The sequence below is a fragment of the Oryzias melastigma genome, linkage group LG21 (genome assembly GCF_002922805.2).
Source record: "Oryzias melastigma strain HK-1 linkage group LG21, ASM292280v2, whole genome shotgun sequence".
Classification (NCBI taxonomy): domain Eukaryota; kingdom Metazoa; phylum Chordata; class Actinopteri; order Beloniformes; family Adrianichthyidae; genus Oryzias; species Oryzias melastigma.
In genome coordinates, this window is record NC_050532.1 from 12,243,371 (window position 1) to 12,257,319 (window position 13,949).

Genomic DNA, 13,949 nt, shown 5'->3' on the forward strand with positions numbered 1-13,949 from the left:
TAAACAAATTTTATGGCATGTGAATTTCTGAAAAGTATTTTGAGAAATTATGGTGTCAAAAAATCATCCCTAAATCTATAAAAAGCTCAGAAAATCTAATTAAATACATGAACTTTGGCACTTTATAATTACAAAACATATGTATATTAAGCATATTTTGAGGATTATTATCACAATTTAATTCTCCTAAATTTAAAACAGTGAAACATGTTTGTTTATCATATAAAAAATGATTTATTGTTTCTGTCTTTTTATTTACTTTGATGTGACATCTTAAAATATTATTTCTAAAACCTTTTTTTCACTTTTGAAACAAACAAAAGATTTTTTTTTTAAATTAAAATAGATCTTTTAGAAAAATAAAAACTAAAGACTAGAAGTTTTCTTTAAAATAAATAAATAAATAAATTATTTTGGTCACCGACCACAACTCCTGCAGGAATAAATAAACGTCTAGTCGACTCAGACAAACATTCATATTTGTGGACAGCACCACACAAGAAGTCTCTTGGAAACTTTCAAATATGCCATTGCACTAGTACATGAAAAACCAAACCAAAATCAAAGACAGTTTGATATTAGACTTGGCATTTTGGTTGTTTTGGTCTATTTAGATTTTAAATGAATGAATAAAACTGGATTTTATGTGGCAGAAATTGCTAAATATATTTATCATCTGGTTGGAAAACCTACCAATTATGTTTTCACGTTCGATTTGGAGACGCATTTCAAAATGCAAGAGCCAATATTTAACTTTACAGAAGAGACTTGTCCACTTTGGAGGAAGGAAGCACAATATTGTTGCAAAGCTCCCAAGCATAAGCGTAAATCCACCTGTCAGGTACGCTCCATGATCAATGAGTGAGGAAATGAAGGAACAAAGACGGGATTTTGGCCAGGAGGTCTGAAGAACTCAGCAGAACCTCTGACCTTCAAATGAAGTCCAGGCTTTAAACATCTGCTTTTGCTCACCTGTCACCTCTTATTTTCTTCCACTTAGACACAAAACTCTCCTGTCGTTCCTTGTACAAACCAGGGGACCAGATGCAGAAAATATGTACTTACTGTATGTGTGCACAACGTTCTTAACAATCAATTTAAAGAATGCATGAAAACATTTAGAAATATCAATACATTTCAAACCACAAACAATTATACACACTCCCTGCTCTTAAACATGTGACAAAGCAGTGAAATGAAGAGTAAAAAAGGAGTGAAGTAAAAAAAAACAAGTCTTACATTCTTTGGTATTCTGTGGCGCATTCTGGCAAGAGTGGCAAACCATCGCATAAAGATTTCTGGCTCTGTTTTCCAGCATGTAATACCTGCAAAATACAAAAGCAGATGTTTCATAAAGACAAAAAATCGGACTTAAAATAATTGTTTTTGTTTGATCCTCAGCTTTTTTTTCCTTATAGGAAAAAGACATTGTGTAGCAGCTGTGTGGAGAACTTGCTACACACACACACATATCCTGTACCTCAGTATGGAAAAGCACCTGGAGGAGTAGTGCGACCTTTTTAAGAAATTGGATTAATTGATGCTCAGTGTGGAACAGATATCGCCCTCAGTCATTATGTCTATGTATTCAAGGAAAAGAGAGAAGAGGTAACAAGGCCGTGAATAAATGAACTGTAAGGGATCAGTAAGGCTTCGGGCTATACGGGGAAAAAGAGAATTTATGTTGAATACCTACAGCATGGAATATTCAATCTTGCAGTTATAGTGAATGCTTTGAGCTTGAACAGTTTGATTCAGTGTTTCTTACTGTACTATTTCCATGACTGTCACTTTGTCCTCTCACATGAAAGATGTTGAGGCATTATTTAGTTTCTTTGCTGGAGGGACTTTAAACTTGTTTAATCCTCCACTCACTGCAGTGAAGGTGTTGCACTGTTCTCAGATAAAGCAACCTTTATTTTTCTTTTTTTTTTAATTGAACACTTGTGTGACTGATGAGCAATGTGTTTCTGATTATTATCGAACTAGTGAATTCTTCCTCTGCCAAGCTTCTGGGAGACTCTTGGCAGCTTTTGCTTTGGTAAATCCATAGGTATTCATGATGCCAATAATTCATGTCATTTTCTCAACACTTTCTGCATTCATGCAGCACCAACACTCTGATGGATGCACTTGACTTTTAAGGTTTGTAGTCCTGGCCAAGTTCAGACCACACGTGCTGGAAACACTTTACTTTTTCATTTGTACTGATGTGTCAGAGGAAAAAGTTCTTAAACGTGTATTAAGCACCTTCTCGTGTCTAAGAATCTGACTTTACTTAAATCCTTAAGTTTATGATGAACATGTAAGACAGTAAATAACATACAGATAGAAACAAATTCGGTCTCTCTTGTAATAATCACATTATTTAAAGACATTTAAACATGTTGTTGTGGCATTTTTCTTATAATTGAGTATATATATGTATATACAGAAAATTAAGATTACATTTGCATTTCTGAGTATTTCTTTATTCATAAAGGCCATTCAAAAAAGAGCTTATTTGTAACATGGAAATGCGCTGGGATCCCTGCTCCATTCTGATGCATCCACTTGTAGACAACTAGATCCATGTACGTCTTCGTTTTGCTCGTCTGATCTTGCGTCTGGCTCTAAACTGTACAGCTGGATAGCTCCAATATTTCTCCCCATTTTTGTTGCATCTGGATAATGTTAGATTGGCGTTGAGTGGGTAATGGGAATAAAGGCATATTTACTCTATCTCCACGTTCCCGCCCACAACTATGTTCTAGAAAGCAAAACATTTAGGCTACAAATGACATAATTGTAATTAAAAGGATAGGACATCTATAGATGGGCATAACCTGAAATGCCTGCACAGAACCTATCAACAAAAATAGTTTATAACACATATTATGAATAAGTTTCATGCCATTAAAAAACAATCTTCAAGCATCTAACCAAGGCAGGTGCCATGTTTTTCCATTTTTTTGTTTTGATGGTGTGCAGGTCAGAGCACATCCTTCTGCTGACTCTGTCAGGCATGTAATCAGGACACTTCATGTGGTTTTTGATGTTAAGCGTATGCAAACACAAAGGCCTAGATAACAAAAGGTAATGTCATGGTGCGTTTAAGGCCATTTGGCCTCTATTAATGCTCAGGAACAATTTAGTTTATGAATGGGCTCATTTATTTTATTGTTATAGGGACCCCCAAGCATGTGTGGTCGGGTGCCTGCTCCTGCTGGTGCTTTGTCAGGATTAAAGCGATCTACAGGTGGCAGCAAAATGCCAAGAAACACAACAAGTAACATGCAGGCCAAAAAAAAAAAAGAAATTTTTTATACACCACCAGAGGCTAGAATTATTAGACCAATTACAGCTGCTTTTCCTTTGATGCATTCAGGAAAAATGTAGTTGATTTTAAATCCCCTTTTGCAAAGCTATGTCTCTCTCTGTACTGCATAGATTCTTAAGGGAAGATCAAGCAAACATATGCAAGGTTTGAGACACTGAAGAATTTAAAATACAAGAAGTTTATATCTTTTTAGATTAGTTGATGGAAAATCAGACAGAATCAACAAAAAACTGGACTAAAAACAATATGAATTTAGAAGACACAGGATTATTTTTCAAGTCTGAAGCAGGATTGTGGTTGTTTTATTATTGTATTTTGCATTTTTAAAAAACAGGTGCAAACACAACACTTTGAGGCAAATGGCTGCAGTCATTGTTTGAAGTAGGGAACTTTGACAAAACAAAAATTAATAAATAAGAAGAGCACATCTTTTGTGCTCGGGTAAATAATTTGGAGTGCCAGAAACACAGATTTACACGTAACAGTCAAATGTCAGTGCGTTTTGATGAATTAGGTGCTAATATTGAACTAGTCATAAATATTAACCCCTTCATGCCTCACTTTATTTCAATTAAAAAATATATCTCCCGTGTTTTTTTTTTTATTCCAGGTGATGCTAAATTAAGTGGAGTTCAGGATTTAATAGTATGTTGCAAATGATCAACATGAAGGAGGGTTAAGGCTGACATTTGATAAATATTTCTATTCATCTTTTTTTTCCAATGACAGATTAGACCTTGGACATTTCTTTTGAGCACAACCTACTCGTCTCCATCATCAATCCTGCTCTTTTCTTCCTCTTCAAGGCCACGCTGTTACACAGCTGTTGATAAACCCGACTAATGCCTGTACCGCATCTATGATCCCTTCTTTCTAAGGCATTGTTGGGCATCTTTACCAAATACAGGCTGACCAACCGCAAGGAGTGTGCTGCAATCACCTGAGTGTCCTGCATCAAAGCTTGTGTCACAGAAAACGTGTGTAAAAGATGTCAGAACATCTTCAAAAACTGCAAAATTCTACACTCTACATGCAGTATATGTCTGTGTTGATTAAACATATGAAACACATTTTTTGCTAAATCATTGTTTGATTAAAATGTTGATGTTGGCACCTCTCATTTCTTGCATATTTAGCCTTAGTAAACCACATGCAGTTTGTGTAAAAGTCCTCTGGTCAAGAATTGAACTTCCATTTTGTTCAAAAATAAGACATTTTTCTAACCAATAACAGATATTAGGGGAAACATTTTGGCTTTGAGCAATTTTCCATTGTTTTTTATTTATCTTTTTTGAAGGTAAAATACGGAAAAAGAAATAGCAAACATTAAATGAATATGTCAGTGTTGAGCTGACTAATCATTACAAGCATCCCATCTTTTCTTAGTTAGAATTTTACAGTTTGTTTCTTAATAACAAAGTCATAAAAATCCATGTTAAATCCTTAAAAATAAAGTATTTCTGTTTATTTTTACAATAGAGTTTGTTAAATCAAACGTATTTTTCCTTAAACTTCTAATAAAAATTCCTCTTCTTACCCACAATTATGAGGTTTGTTTAAAAGGAATGTGAGGAGGTGGACCATGTATAGTCCAGAAAATAATTGTGTATTTACCAATTCTTGTCATTAAAGTTCACTTTACTTCAACTACTACTTGGTTTGTAACTAAAAGCGTGTTATTATTGTAAAAAACACCAGTGTCCCGTGTGTTTCTTACCCAGGCAAACAGGGTCCACACTCGGCATCTTTCTCCGCCGTTCCAGGTTCACGTACAGTAGCTCTGTAGAGCGCATTGCAGTCTTTATGGCGTCTGCATATCTCATACTTCCCTTTGGAGTATTTTCCCTGGGGGCATGGCACGCAGGCAAAGCCTTCGTCTTTCATACCGTGTCCGCAGGACTGCAAAACACACATGAATTCAAAAAATCACACGGAAATGATAAACTGCACTTAATAGAGAAGAACTAATTCTAAAGTCATTTTTAATGTGTTTTGGAGACTAACGACGGGATTCAGCACTATGATGTGGGCACACAAATTCAAAAACATGCACCGTACACACTCGAAAACTCACATCTGTTTCTAGAAAATGTCCTTTGCAAAAATCTGGCATTACTCTTCCGAGATGACAAAAGAGAAATCTGATTGGTCACAGAGGTTCTTTGTGTTTGCCGAGTGTGTGTGTGCGTGCGCGTGTGTGTGCATGGCTCTCCGTGCCTGGTAGTGTTTAAGATGACCAACTCATCATTCTGTTTTCTAGCATCGATCTTCTCCACATGGCGCTTCCTCTCAGTGGGGAGGCCGAGCGGGCCACACAAGTGTACACACACATGCTCACATATACAAAAAAACACACTCTTTTGCTCTTTCATCTCTAATTTCCCCCTGCGCTTTCATCTGACTATTAAACAGGCCTGTGTCTCTTCCCTTTGGGCTACAGTAGACTAAACCTTTAAGAAATGTAATATTCCCTCCCTTCTGTTTGACGTCCGCAAGTCGCAGTGCGATTATTTGATGGAAAAGTGCTCTGAGATATCAGTAGGATCATGTCACTTTGAGCTAAAGCGTGCCTTGATCTTTTGAACACTGACTCACTGTGACTCTGCTTCTGTTCAGCGCCTTTAACCAGTTCTGCTTGATTGAAAATGTCTTCCTTTTCAAAGCAAATGTGTCTCCTCTGTGAATTTGTATTATGATGAGGCAGGGAGTCTAGAGGGTTTAAGTTAACAGTATCAGTAAGTACATGTACTGTAAAGGAAAAGTGAGATGTCATATAACTAAACACTAGAGTTGAACTACACTTAAGAAGCTGCATCTTATGCTACGTTCATACCAGCGTCAGCAGTGCACATTCAAGTGACACTTAAATCAAAAGTCTTCATAAACGCGTGTTTCAGGCTTCTACGTTCAAAACATTCACATTCACGTATCGCTATTGACGTTTTTAAGAACTTTTTCAGGCTCTATGTACAAACTGACACCACTGAACGCACGTTTAAATTAAAGAAACAGTTAAACCAGTTAAACTTTGACCAATCGAGGACTCGGTTTGGTATTGACGTTTGGATGGCGTCTAATTTAATATGTGCAAATGCAAACTGTTAAAACATTGATCCAAAAAAAAAAAAAAAAGCCCAGAGCAAGATTGGAGAAATTTGCATTTCTTCAACATTTCACACTAAGCCTCTTCCAACTGTAGGTACATGCACTAGTATCGGGTAGAAACAAATCTACTGAAGAAACCATATGTTAAAAGTGCGTTCAAGAATAAGCGTCCTTGAAAGCGTGTTTAGCACTTTAAAGAAAGTGCCTTCGACAGTGCACTTTTAGCACATTCGAGAAACTGAGTTTAGCACTATCACGCGTTTTCTTGAAAGTACATTTAGCGTGTTACATGAAATGCATTTAGAGCATTCAAGAATGCATGTTTGGAGCATTCAACAATGCACGTTTAGCATGTATAGCAATGCAGATTTAGCGCGTTGAAGGAAGTTAGTTTAGTGCGTTCAAGAAGGCATGTTTACTAGTTCTTAAAAGCGCGTTCAAGAGCGCTAGTTTAAGGCTTTCAAGAATGCACATCACATGACAGATCTAACTTTAAACTCTGTGGGAACTTTTAATCATGTTGGAAAAGAAGCTTTGAAAAAATATCAACTATGTTTCAACACTAATTTAAAAAAATAGATTCACTTAAAATAAAAGACTGCCTTAAAATATGTTTGCATTCACAAAAAAAGTAGTGAATACACAGGCGTGTTATATCGATCTTAAAAGTGTTTGTATCTGTGTGATGTATTGCTCTAAATGTGCTTTCTGAAGTCTGTGTTGTGAGGAGGAAACTTCCGCTCATCCCTTGAATGAAAGCATGTCAAAACACACACTCGACCACATGCAAGAGGACCTCTGGGAAACAAAGGAACATGTGAATTACAAGCTGTGGCACCCAGAGGATCAAGGCCGCTGGAGAAAGTCCAAAGGGGGCTATCATCTGACAGATAAAGCACTTTTCTTGAAGTGGGGGAATGCTAAGAAACTGTTATGTTTGAAAAAAAGCTTTGATCTTGAGAAAGTGAGATCTAACTTATTCACTCAATGGTCAAAATAGTTATAAAAGTGTCAGTACATAGCTGATTTGTTATTAACTGGTAACAAAAAAATAGTTAACAAGTAATTGAATTTCCATTAAACGACATTGCACATTATATTTAATATTAGTTCCAAAAAAACGTGCAGCAATTAGCTACTTTAAAGCCATGTTTTCTTTTAACTTTCTTAGAAAAACATGTCTTATCAGCGGCTGAGCTCTGCTCCGTGTCCAATCTACAATAGCGACTAACTCCGTCTGCCTGATGTTTGGTCTTTGCTTGACAGCTTCACGTTACAGCTGAGGGCTTCCCTCAGAAAGCAGTCAATGCTCTTCAAATTGGGGGAAATTCAGTCTACAGACAGTTTGATAAACTAAGATAGGCTTTTTTGTTTACAAAATTAGCACTTGACAGCATAAATCTATGACATTAGAGGAAACACTCAAAAAAATAATAAATTTCCAAGACCAAAATAACTATAATTTGCAGCGTTCACACTCGACTGCAGCTGTCTTGATTTGGAGGGTGTGCCCCCCCCCCCATCCCCCCCGTTCAGGTGTCCATTGAAGCATTAGCGTGCGATGTGTTTGCTTTGGCTGTCTGCAGGCTGACTGATGGATGCTAAATCACTCTGTGACTACTGCGTGTCATTCACAGTGATGCATGCCTTCACATTGAAGTCAATGAGAGCAATAAACCATAAAGAAATTGTTCATTTGAATTAGGGCATTCTTCACTGTGCAGCTATGTGTGAGTTCTGAATTTTTGCAGGGGGATGGAAGGTAACGGTGGAAAATGTTTGGTTCGAAACATCCTATTTACCAAGTTAGTTGTTCCATTTTGGAGGTTCCTTCCTTTCTGTGCTTATGTCCATACACTTTCAGGAATATGAAGTATTATATTCATCAAATTTGGCCCAAAATTATCTTTTTAAAGCTTTAAAAACTTACCATGTTTGGTTCTTGTCCTGGCCGGCATTGAGGGCAAGCCTGGCAACTGTTACTGGTCTGGTTGAAGAACTCATATTCCCCACAGCTGGAGTACTCGGCACTGGCAAACATGCAGCACACCTGAGATGACAGAGATAAAAAAAAAATAATAATAATTTTGCAACAGAAATGAACATTTTTTTCATGGTGTAGGACATAAATTTAAAAAATTAGGGTTAAAACTGCATTTTTGAGTATTTTTTTATTCAAACAGTTGTAAATCAAGACTAGAAAAAAAATGTCATTTCAAAAAGCTTGTAGGTATACAAACTACAGTCGACTTCCTCATTCTGATGCATCTATTTTGTAAATTTCCCTCGTTGTACCACCAGTGTTGGCTTGGGATTGTGAGACAGTGTAAACAAAAGGATGATGGGAAATCAGTGCAGGCTTACTCTGCGCCAATAGTCCCACCCACAACTCAGAGGCAAATTTCTAAATGAACTGCTGCCCCTCTGCAGAAACTATGTCCTAGAAAATGACAAGTTTTATAGATCGTTGACTAAAAACGCCATAATCATAAATTAAAAACACTTTTATATTAGATCAAAAGATGATTGGAGAGGAGCAAATACAAAAATAACCCTTACAGACTTCTTGAAAGAAGTTTTGTTGATTTTCAAATGACTTAATGGAATATGTTGCATAGACTCATGTGAAATTACCTGTGATTTGTTTGTGTAGAAAGCTGAATCATACCTTAAACTATGGTTTTACACCATTTTTACTGATTCATCCTATTGTTTAAAATAGCTTTACTTGAAGATATGAGCATTCTTGCACTTTTTTTCTTGTCAAGAAGACATCAGCATGTTTTCATTGCTAGCCTCAGGGGATGATGGGTATCTTTTTCGCGAAACGTAATGCAGTGTCCCCTGGAATGACGGAAACGTGACTGAACATGTGGCTTCATCTCCGTGTGTGAGACAGGACAATTCTGGCTCATTGTAATAAATAGCAGCTGGAATGTACAGCCTTTTTGCAGATATGTTGTTCTTTTGAACTAAGTGACTTTTACCAAACATCTCCAGTCTAGGAAGTCATTAGAGGAAAATTTGAAAAAAGGGGAGGGAAATGCATGACTAAAACTCTCCATCATCTCACTTTTGCTTTAATGTTTCTCATTTAGAACAAAAATATGTTTGCAGCTCTTTAGTCTGACCTTTTAGAACATCAGAAAACAATGGACTGCGCTCTGAATTAACACAATCCTGATGTTTTCGAGACACGAAAGTCAGAAAACGGGTTTCATAATGTGGCACGCTTCTTTATTTTCACCAAATGGCATTCAAAGCTTCATTTTGTTTTGGTAGGATGTGGATATAATCTAAAACTGTAAAACAGCTTTAAGCGTAATAATACAATAATAATAATTAAAAAATATGAGTGAGGGACTCCAGAAGTAAAAATAATAATTTTCTGCATAAAATACAGGATTTTTGGAACAATTCTTTGTTTTTTTCTCTTTAGTTTGTTGTGGTTTTGGAGAAATTAAAGTTTGCATTTTATAGTCGCAATTTAACCAGATGGATTAGACAGAAAACCCCAATAAATGCTATCAAGTGAGCTCATGTTCAGTTTATGAGTCCTTATTGGCCTGTATTTTCCCATAATGCATGCCTGTTTTAACTAGCACTGTGTTTCAAAGTAAGTAAAATAAAAGTGTTTTTTCAAAATAACTTTTTGTTCAACTTTTGACTCTTTTATCTCTTTGTTTTTGCAGTTTTGCCCCATGTACCAGTGTCTGTCATTTCCTATATTCTAAATATTTCCTGTATTTTTAGTTGAATTAACAGGACAGTTAACCCACTTCAAGTCACTGGAAAGCAAATAAATCCTGCAGCATATCCTCTGAATTTCTTCATCATCCTCCTTTTTCAAAGCTGAATAAACAAGCTGTCTGTCAGAGTAATTCATCATACCAGCTGCACACAACCAGCTGTGTCAAAGCACTTTAGCATGATATTCACTTAGGGGCTATAAATGCAACTGACACTTCTGCACACAAGCAATTCATCCTGAGGGTCACAGTTTAGGTTAATTCTTACTTTTTGAGCGCTGCAGCGTGTCCTTGCATTTAAAGAAAGAATATTAGGCACCAATACTATCACATTGAAGTCTGCAGATTTTAACAAATGTAAACTTACAATTGATTGTATCATTGTTTGGCCCTTTATTCAAGTTGCAATCAAAGTTTACTTTATGCATTTTGATGTGAGATGGAGAAACACTAGAGAAATATATAATAGAAAAAAAAAGAGTACAGAATTTCTTACCAACAACGAAGACAAAAATACGGATTTCTTCTGACCTCTCCTTTTTGACATTTTTATTTCCTTTTTCCTGCAGGGGAAGAAGAAAATGGTCAATTTAAAAACTAAAAAAACCCAATAAACATTTAAACATTTCCTGTCTTCAGTCTGGCGAGGCAAACTTCTGTTAAACATCAGTGATGTTATGAATCTGTTCTTGCCAACTGTCGTTCCACGAGAGGAAATGTTGTGCATGTGTGCGGCTCCAGTGAGTTCAGTGCACCATTAGTATCACATCATTGCCAATAAAGCAGGAACAGTGGTAAACAGCCTGTGGCATTCTTCTGACTTATAAGTGTGAAGTGTGAGAACAAACCACCACAGGCTAACCTTTGCTTTTATCAACTCTATCACTGAATTACATTTCAACACTCCTTCTTTTGTCACGTCTGTTTTGTAAGAATAACATCAGCATTTGGTATGAATTCACCTTTATACTGCACTGATACTGTCTCATTTTTGTCAAATGTGTCCAACATAAACATTGGCTTGGAAATAGAGATGAGATACATAATATACAATTTAAAAATGGCAATTTTTTGGTACATTTTAGCCATTTATTTATAACCAAAGGGTAACACTTTGACTTCAGGACTAAAACTTTTCTAAAAATCAATTTTTTTTCAGCATGAAGCAGTTCACTGTGTAATTTCCAGGGGGCTTGGTACATTGAGTAAAGCTTCGGTCACAAATGCAATTGCCCCTGGACGATGGGGAGAATCTTCGGTAAAACTTTAGGTGCTGCAAAAGACTAATTATAATGTTGACAAAGATAGTTAACACATTTGTTCAGCTTTTAAGCAGTTTATTCATTTGCCCTTTGTAGACAATGGGCTCACTTTTGATTTTAATGAATCTTACTAAGTATGTTAAACCTGATTCAACTTATTGTGCTAATAAATACTTTTTGATCACTTGGTTCACTTAATACACATGTGACCTTTAAAGTATTGATCATAAACAGATAGCACATCATAAACTTGTTTTTTTTTAAATAAAAACAACCTTAAATAACACGTTTTAGGTCCTTTTTGACAAAAAATTTGGCCTTGAATTTGCACAATATTTGTGAGGATTTTTCTTTTTCGTGTAGCTGTCTTTGGACCCCATTATTTTACATTAAAAACAGCTGAACTCTACATCCATTTAAACTTGTTGAAAGCATCAAAGTGGGAGACACGAAAAGGAAGAAGTCACAATTATCTGCAATCCAAGGTCAAAAATGCCTCTGAACCGCAGATTTCACTCTTCCATGTCGCAGACTTCAGTCGTCTGATCTTTGGCGGAGGATAATTCTCCAGCCCGGGCATTTCATCTTGCTTAATTACACGATCCACACCCACACAAACATCAGCACATGGACATAGAGTTTATAAATGCACACAGCATTCATTTTTAAAAGCAAAATAAGGCTTAATTGTGCAAAACACTGTGGTAAGACCACAACCGGTACGTACTGTGTCTGTGTGTGTTTTTAAGTCTACCCAAGAGATAAAAGGCTTGATGGTGTTTTTTTTTTCTTCCTTTCTTTTTTGAAATCAGGAAATGAATAACTGCCAAATGGCTGTGGACCCCCTTGAGGCTATTCATTATGGGGTTAAAGTGATGTACGCACAAACCTCCTCGCACACAAACACATCCACCAGCGCTGCTGCGTTTGAAGACTTCTGGTGTCTTCTGACAATCTGTTTTACCTCTTTCAACCCTGTCTCTCTAACCTCAGCCTTCTCTGTTGGGGCAGGTCTGAGATGAAAGTAAGCCTGAGACTCCAGCTCCCTAAGGGGCATTAATCTTCTAAAGATTGTATAATCTCTGATAAATAACTACCGGTACTCTGTGTTTGACTGTATCTAACAGACTACGTCGTTCATACAGACAAACCGATCTTAGTGTTCAAAGAATGAAAAGTTTTCCATACCCTCTTATTGTTTTATATATCGGCTATATGTCCTAATATCTGCTCTTCCTTTATTTGGATGGCAGCAAAGGAAATTCAAAGTGTAATCTTGTAGCACCAAGAATAAATTTCAATTCTTCAATTCTCAATTCTTGCTCCAAAAACAAAAATAAAACTTTCAACCCTCATTCAATGCAAATGGATGCTAATTTTGACTCAAACATGGTGGATTTTGCAGGGGGAAAAAATAAAAGGTTAAATCCTCACAAGTTATTTGAAAGGGTGTTAAAAAAGAAGTTCATGTTAAAAAACTTTTAGGTGTTAACACTTGTCTTTGCGGCAAAAGGCAAAAGTAGACTCTGTTTAGGGTGTTTTCACACCAGAATGGTCTCTCAAATTGTTCAGTTAAGCTAAAAAAAAAAAAATGGACAAATTGTTGTTTTAGGTTGGTTTTACAGTTGAAAGGACCGAACTGCTGGTCTTTTGGGGGTGATGCTGACAAATACCACGTCTTATGGAAATGGAGAATGTTTTTTACTTTTTAAAAAAGAAGAAGAAAAGGTTTTTTTTCCTTTAAGATCCTAACTACAAAAGAAAAAAAAATCTGTCACCTTCTCGTAAGATTACAGTAACCCACAAGATATTTTTCATTGTTATTTATCAATTCTTGCTTCTGCACAGCTTACCATCTGAAAAAACAAGTTATGAAGTGGATCAAACAAGTAAATGCACTCTTTAAGAAGCAGGAATAATACCCAAAATATCCAAAATATTTCTAAAAAGAAAAAATAAATAATGTGAGAATTTTATTGAAAGCTTTAATTGCTTGACCTGCTCAACAATCAATGATAAAATGTAACGTTGCTCACAGAAGCTAACATTGGGTTGCCTAATTTTAGGGGTTACATAATAGAATCCCCTTTTTTACGAGCTGATGAGTGTGTGTGTGTTGCCGGGGTGAATTTGGATGCCTTCCATGTTTTGATAGCTCTGTACCATTGCGCTCTCTTCCGGATGGATTATGTGGGAAATAGCTTTTAACAATCACCGTCCAACTCAGTAAAGGATATTTATTACGGCGCTGACTACTCAATTAAGTATTAGGCCAATTAGTGGCCAGGGAACGCAGCCAAGAGGCCGAGCGATGTAGACAGTGAAGAATGCGGTTGGAGTACGGTCTGTGGTCTCTTGAAAAGCTTTTTCTTCGTGATGAAAATCCCATTAACAGCATACAGAGTTAAAACTTATTTTTCATTCTGAATTCTGGGGTTTAATTTATCGCACTTTTTCTTTCCTGTCTTTAAAAGTGACGTCTAAAATAATCACTTATGGTAGGGTACTTGTAAA

At 36.3% G+C, this 13,949-nt stretch overlaps 1 protein-coding gene across 3 annotated transcripts in view; it reads right to left on the reverse strand.

Annotated features, from left to right (window-relative positions):
• Positions 1-11,851, reverse strand: part of edar (ectodysplasin A receptor) — a 22,883-nt gene extending 11,032 nt beyond the window's left edge. The window contains exons 1-4 of one of the 3 annotated variants that reach the window (XM_036209710.1): positions 10,670-11,851; positions 8,355-8,474; positions 5,037-5,218; positions 1,240-1,325 (exon numbers count right to left, since the gene is read on the reverse strand). In XM_036209710.1, the coding sequence (XP_036065603.1) occupies positions 1,240-1,325; positions 5,037-5,218; positions 8,355-8,474; positions 10,670-10,900 (619 nt within the window). In that variant the 5' untranslated portion in view covers positions 10,901-11,851. Of the gene's footprint in view, positions 1-1,239; positions 1,326-5,036; positions 5,219-8,354; positions 8,508-10,669 lie in introns of those variants that run through there. The other 2 variants (XM_024287329.2, XM_036209711.1) reach the window with 2 other exon arrangements.
• Positions 11,852-13,949: the final 2,098 nt, after the last annotated feature.